The sequence below is a fragment of the Macrobrachium nipponense genome, chromosome 5 (assembly GCF_015104395.2).
Source record: "Macrobrachium nipponense isolate FS-2020 chromosome 5, ASM1510439v2, whole genome shotgun sequence".
In the NCBI taxonomy this organism is placed as follows: Eukaryota; Metazoa; Arthropoda; class Malacostraca; order Decapoda; family Palaemonidae; genus Macrobrachium; species Macrobrachium nipponense.
In genome coordinates this window covers 144,316,662-144,323,462 of record NC_061107.1, presented here as the reverse complement: position 1 = coordinate 144,323,462, position 6,801 = coordinate 144,316,662, and the positions used below count along the sequence as shown (strand labels likewise).

General features: G+C 40.7%; 1 protein-coding gene across 1 annotated transcript; it reads left to right on the top strand.

Annotated features, from left to right (window-relative positions):
* Positions 1–3,729: 3,729 nt before the first annotated feature.
* LOC135215705 (UDP-glycosyltransferase UGT5-like) lies at positions 3,730–5,907 on the top strand. The gene is made up of 2 exons (XM_064250663.1): positions 3,730–4,498; positions 4,679–5,907. Exons 1-2 carry the CDS (start codon positions 3,891–3,893, stop codon positions 5,601–5,603), a joined length of 1,533 nt encoding a protein of 510 aa, XP_064106733.1. The 5' UTR covers positions 3,730–3,890; the 3' UTR covers positions 5,604–5,907.
* The last annotated feature ends 894 nt before the right edge of the window (positions 5,908–6,801 follow it).

Genomic DNA, 6,801 nt, shown 5'->3' with positions numbered 1-6,801 from the left:
TACCTCTTGCTATAAGAACTATCAGGCTGACTTTGTTGTCTTCCAGAACCTCTCCTCTCCACCACCAGGCTTTAAGATGTCCTTTTATTAATGTTACTGCATGTGTCCAATTACCTACGAGAGAGAGAGAGAGAGAGAGAGAGAGAGAGAGAGAGATAACACTAAAGAGTGAGAGAGCGAATCCCACATTTCTGTCCAATTTGGTGAGAAATGTGGAATTAAAAAGTAGTGGTAAAAGGTTTACTTTGGCGGAAGGATATATCGGGGCGTTTTTAGATGGTTCTCTCGGAAGCATTGAGGTAGGAGGACAGGAAGACCCTGGAAAGAAAAGGGATTTGGAAAGAGGGGCCTTAATGTCTAGGAAACGCTCTAGTGCGTACAAAATAAAGGTGAATAAGGCAGTTTGTAAAGTCTAATTTTATGGAAATTCTCTGCACAAGGTGTTCCCCCTGACTCAGCTGTTGAAGTATGACTGTGACACACACACACACACACACACACACACACACACACACATATATATATATATATATATATATATGAAAGATATATTACTTTGTAGGTTGTTTTTTTGTTATCTCCTTTGTGAGAGGTTATAAATGTACTAGGGCTTGCATTTTTTTACGAAGAATGTATGCTAGAAATCTTTAATCTATAAATAGAATATAATCATGTAGATCTGTCTAACTTCGGCAGACTCATTTATATTTTACAGGGGAGTGGAAGTCTCAACATAGTCGGGGGGCCGGAGGAGGGTAATTGAATATGCGAGACGATTTCCCAAATTTGCTCTTGAGACTTGACTGTTTTTGACACTTATGATCTCCACTCCATCAAAGACTTGGGAAGGAAACGACGACCAACACAGGTTCCAATAGAACTAAGTGAAATTCCTGGAAAGACATTTCATTTCTTCCAGTGGATATGAACATGTTCTAGGGGTCTTCAAAGAACAAGCTGAAGCTGGAAGTGGTGGTTGGTGAAATCAAACATGAGAAACCATGCAAGTCTACAATCAATGCGAGAGTACTGGAATTGTCTGAACTTCATTCCTACATGGAGGTAGCTGATGAAAGAATTGCTCTGCATATTGCAAACTCCCTGAAGTATAACACTGGCTGCGTCGTAGTACATTCACCAGAGAGTGATGTCATCATCTTCCTCCTTTTAATCATTTCTCCACCCTTCAAGCCAATGGTGACTCAACAAGGTTCTTACCTATTCATACTATGGCTGTACAACTTGGTTCACTCTGTTCTATGTTACCTATAGTTCATCATTTGACTGGAAGTGACTATACCAACAAAGTTGGAACAAAACCAGCCGCTCTCCAATCAAACCCAGGGCAATTTTTGGCTACATTCATGAGCCAAAATTGTCTTAGAGTTTGGCAAAAGCTGAGGCGTACTTGGTTCAAGTTCTCAAGAAAAGCTTAGCAGTTCAGACAATGAACGAGTTGCGGTCTCATTTGTATTTCGACAGCAAGGAAGCAATGAATTGCCTCCAACTATACGCTGTTTTTTTTCCATCTGTCCATCCGCCTGTGGTGTTTTTGTATGGTAACACTGCGTCCCGGGCTTTATATAGTTACATTCAGCTTACATTCAACGATTATAATAATATCCTATTTCGAATATTAACGGTGTAATTCGCATACAGTAAATTATTAAAACACTTGTCAGTTGCAAATGTACACCCAGATATCCTTTTATTTACCTAAAACTTACACATAGCGTAACTATCTAAAGCCCAGGGCGCAGTGTTACCATACAAAAACACCACAGGCGGATGGACAGATGAAAAAAAACAGAGTATAGTGAAACGATCAAGGCTCACATCCTCAGAGCATGCATTGCAATTAAGGAAAATCTTTGTGTGTTTGAGACTGCTGTTGATGAGACAGATCCAAAATCATTTGGATATATGCTGATGTACAAGGGCTTCCTGGTCCTGCAAACGGAAAGGTGTCCTTTGCACTAGATTTTGTGACTGTAGCCTTCAAGAAGAAAGCCTTTGTGGGAACAAATAATTTCCACAATTAAAGCTTTAAATCTACGCATATCATGTTCAGGGAAAATTGTGCAAGTTTTAGAGATATCTGTAAATTGGTGTTTGCCGTCCATGATACCTGATCTTTGGGACTTTGTTTTCTAATTAAATTGTAAATTACTTGAAATATTACAGCACAAATACGAAATTTCACACAGAACACTAGACATAGAGCGTAAATCACCATGGAAATGTGATTCGGCAAGACTTTGAATGCCAGATATGAGCCCTTGGTATTGGTTTATCTGATTTTTGAATGACATAAATGCATATCTTGGACCTAAAAATATATGCCTAGACACTGCGACCATCATCCTGGGTAAATTAGAGAATGAGGTATGGGGAATACTCAGTTCTCTTCAGACTCGATTGTGCAGAAAATTTCATTATTTCATTCAAATGAGTAATTTTCAATCGGCTATTACAAGAGAATGCCCACCTTCGCAGAGGTCTACCCAAGTGTTGTTGTTGTTTTTTTTTAAGCCAAGACCCTATTTTTATCAAATCTGAAGAGTAACTCTCTGCCTCTCTCATGCACACAGACCCCATTCCAGCCCCTAGACTAACAGGGACGTCCATTAGCATAAATGATAAATGAAAATTAAGAAAAATCCATTAATCAATTCCTAAGCAAAGAGGGAGGATTCTCATTATTTTCCTATTTTATTTGGGCTTGGATCAATGCATTTCCATAAAATTTCTTACAAAAATTTTTACGCAAATAGACATCTGACCTCTGGTCACTTATAAAATATAACTTATCTTGTCGAAGTATAAAATATAACTTATCTTGTCGAAGTTAGGCAGAGCTACATGATTATACTCGATTTATATATGAAAATAACTCATCAGGGTCTTGAAGAAAATGAACGCAAGTTATTGTCACAAACAAAGTGACATTTTGCGTTCGCAAAGATTGGTTCATATGAATCAAAACTAAAAGGACTTCTCCCTGAATCTTTTTCCCTCTAATCCAGGTCTCTTCAATGAATTTTAATTATCGCAATGAACGTAACGTTTCTTTATCTGACTGGTGATGAACCCGACTTGTCATGGCGTAACTGAAGAAATTGCAGCATTTAAGCAAATGAGACAAACGAAAGAACGTCTTGGTCAGACATCTCAGATAAATATTTGTTACGTAAATTACAGTAAAAAAAAATGAAGGAACATCAGTATCTTAGTTACCAACTTGTTACAAGGACCTGCGTTAGAAGAAAAAAAAAGAAGGTATAATATGCGCATGCGAAGGTAGGAATTGCCACAGGATGATTCTTGCAACTAATGTGACGAACCAAAAGGGTGTAAATGTTATTCTTTTATATTATTATTTCGCGCAACATCAGTCGTAGAGAAACAAGAGAAAGTAAAAGCAGAGTTTTGGGAGGCATTTCACAACATCAGTAGCTTATCTAAAACACTTAATCGCTTAAGATAAAGCATCTGATGTGTAACTTGTTGTAGGTAAAAAAACGATAGTCCATTTTTGGCTCGTTTTTCCTCTAGATAGTATTTTACATTATCATCGACTGATATCAAGTTTATTCCGGCAATGAGGAAAAAGAATGTTTTATGCGTGCGGACATACGAATCCCGTATCACTGGGCAAAACTATTTACGATGGTTGGAAGGTATAATAGAATAAGCCCCTCCCACAACGGGTATATTAGGAGGGCTACGATACTCTGACAGGCATAAAGCAACCAGCATTCCTCGACTCAAGTCATTCTTATTGACTTCGACCGAGAAAAATATACGCATCTTCTCTTTATAAAGACTCATATTCCAAGAGTCTATTGGTCTGAGAGACAGAAAAATAAAAGCAGATCAAGGAGTTTACAATGCTCAAGCAACTTGTTTTAACAGTTGCCTTGGTAACGGCGTCTGAGTGCTCACGAATATTAATGATTCTGCCCTTAGGGTCTACCTCCCACAAGAACATCATCACGCCCTTGGCCGAGTCCCTTGGGCAGCGAGGACATCAGGTCACCATTGCCTCCCTGCATGCAGCCTCTGCCAATGCCTCTCGTTCTTACACCGATCTTGTGGCTGCTGACGCTTGGAACTCGATCCGGAAAGTGACGGGAGAATTTGACGTCTTCAAGATGAGAGAAGCGAGCGGAGGCAAGAACGTTAACTCACAAGTGATGAAGAAAGTCATTCATCATCTGCCAGAGTACTGTGACGCCTTCTTGAGAGACCCCGGAGTACAAGACGCATGGCGCACCAAGCCCGATTTGATTCTGCTGCCAGCATTCATGAATGAGTGTGGATTAGCCCTTGTCCACAAATTCAAGGTCCCCTTTATGTACATTACTACTTCTGGACTCACACCCTGGACTGCTGACCTCCTCGGAAACCCTGAGCATCCTGCATATGTCCCCAATCAGTATCTTCCATATGGAGACCACATGAACCTCTGGGAAAGAACAGTGAACACAATAGTCAGGTAAGATGCAGATCTCTCACCATCGTCTATGCATTCATGACATTACATTGACAAAATATCAATGAACCAATTGATTTTGTCTAATAATGGCAGCACACTTCATGAAAGACTGCAAAAATTCGATTAAAGAATAGTAGAAATGTATTAAACTCTAACCCTTGTATTTCTTCTTATCAACAGGTTCATCACCCCATACTTGCGAAATCGCCTTGTGCTCTCGCGGTTGGATGGTGTTGTCCAGAGGTTCTTGAAGGATCCATTTGTATCTCTGTCTGAAGTCGAGAAGAATGTTTCAATGGTTCTCGTCAACTCTCACTACTCCCTTGGCTACCCTCGCCCATTGCTGCCTAACGTTGTGGAAGTGGGCGGTATGCACTGTCGGAATGCACGACCTTTGGAAGATGAGCAGCTGAAACACTTCTTAGACTCCTCTCCTGTTCCTGTAGTTTTCTTCAGTCTTGGGTCCTCCATTCGTAGCGAGCAATTACCTGCTCACCTGCGCAGCGCTTTCGTATCAGCCTTTGCTCGCCTTCCATATCGCATCGTATGGAAATGGGAAGGAGCTCCTATTCCAGGTCTGTCAGAAAATGTCTTGACAAGGGCCTGGGTTCCCCAGCAGGACATTCTTGGACACGAGAAAGTGAGGGCCTTCTTAACTCATGGCGGATTACTGTCTATGCAAGAGGCTATTTACCACAATGTCCCTATGGTTGGCATTCCCCTGATGAGCGACCAACACCTGAATGTGCGTCAGGTAGTCAACTTAGGCATTGGCCGGGAACTGTCTATTGAGACCTTGAATTCCGATTCTGTCACAGAGGCCATCACAGCAGTCATCGAAAACGAGTCGTACCGAAATCAGGTCCAGAAAAGGTCTGCGCTGTTCAAGGACCAAGAAACGTCATCCCTAGATCGGGCGGTCTACTGGACCGAGCATGTCCTACGTCACGGGGGCGCAGATCACCTAAGATCAGCTGCTGCCAACATGCCCATCCATCAATACGCGCTGATGGACGTCGTTGTCCTCCTCCTCACCGCCGTCGCTATATTGCTGTTCTTGCTCAAGCGGTTGCTGGCGTCTGCTACTCGAGCCCTCGAGGGGTGATAAAAAAGGCAGCAGGCAAAGCTTTAAAAATAATAATGTCTCAGGCCACGGAGTACTGATGTTCATTAAAATTGTACATCATAAATTCAATGAATCTCGGAAGCTTTCATGACTCGATGACTGCTGATCAAAAGTATTTTAAAATTCATGCTGCTGTTGCTTTCCATATATCTTTTTTCACGTTCTGAATTTTCATTTCATCTTCATAAATTGCAGTTTTTTTGTAGACACATACCTTATCGCTTAGGTGCATTTATTTTTATATTTTTATAAGAATGAGAAGAATAAAAATGTGAGATTTTCATCCGTTGTGTATATCTGCCTTTCCATACCTAAAGGTCTGTAGAAAAAGAAATGACATTCACGAAGGGAGTTGAATGTTTATATTTACGTACTTGATTTATTCACACAGATCGCCTGTTTATTTTTGTTAAAAAGTGCCATATTGGTTGAATGAGTATTTCGTCATTAGGGGAGAAAATTAGTTGGCATACCAAATGTTCTCGTATAATTGAACTATCTTTCTCTCTAGCATAAAGGTCTGTAAACTTATCGAATCGTTCACATACACAAGTAAAATATGAAGGCTGTAGGAGAGAATGGCTGCGGGTTACATGATTCATCTCGGAGAAGGTTACCTCACACGAGATCCGGAATTCACATCCGTATCGGTGTTTGCTGCATTGTAATTGTTTCTGAAATAAAAACAAGAATCTCTCCTCAGTTATCACTTTCTATAAGAGTCAGGCAATTCCTTCGCTAGCATCATCTTCTCATGAGCATCATTATGAAAGTGTGAGAGAGAGAGAGAGAGAGAGAGAGAGAGAGAGAGAGAGAGAGAGAGCTGCTGACCTCGCCTGTTAGTCGATGTGAAGAGAAAGAAAACTATAGATCTGCAAACGAATTTTGGATGGCTTCACGGAAACCAAAAGCTACATTGTATCAGAGAATACATTGTTGACGTCATGGTGGTGAATTATATGTGTTCCTTAAGTCTCTCCGTTGTTTCCGATGATATGGAGGAATCTGTTCTTCCAAAATCTGCAAAGATATTTGTAGTTGTCAAAGGAGAAAATAAGTGCTCGTACCTGAGCAACTTACGTAATGAATCAATACATGATTCTCAGCACTTCAGGGCGACACACCGACCATGTGACAGATGCTTAATCACCTGTGCCTTTCTCTTCACGTCTTCTTC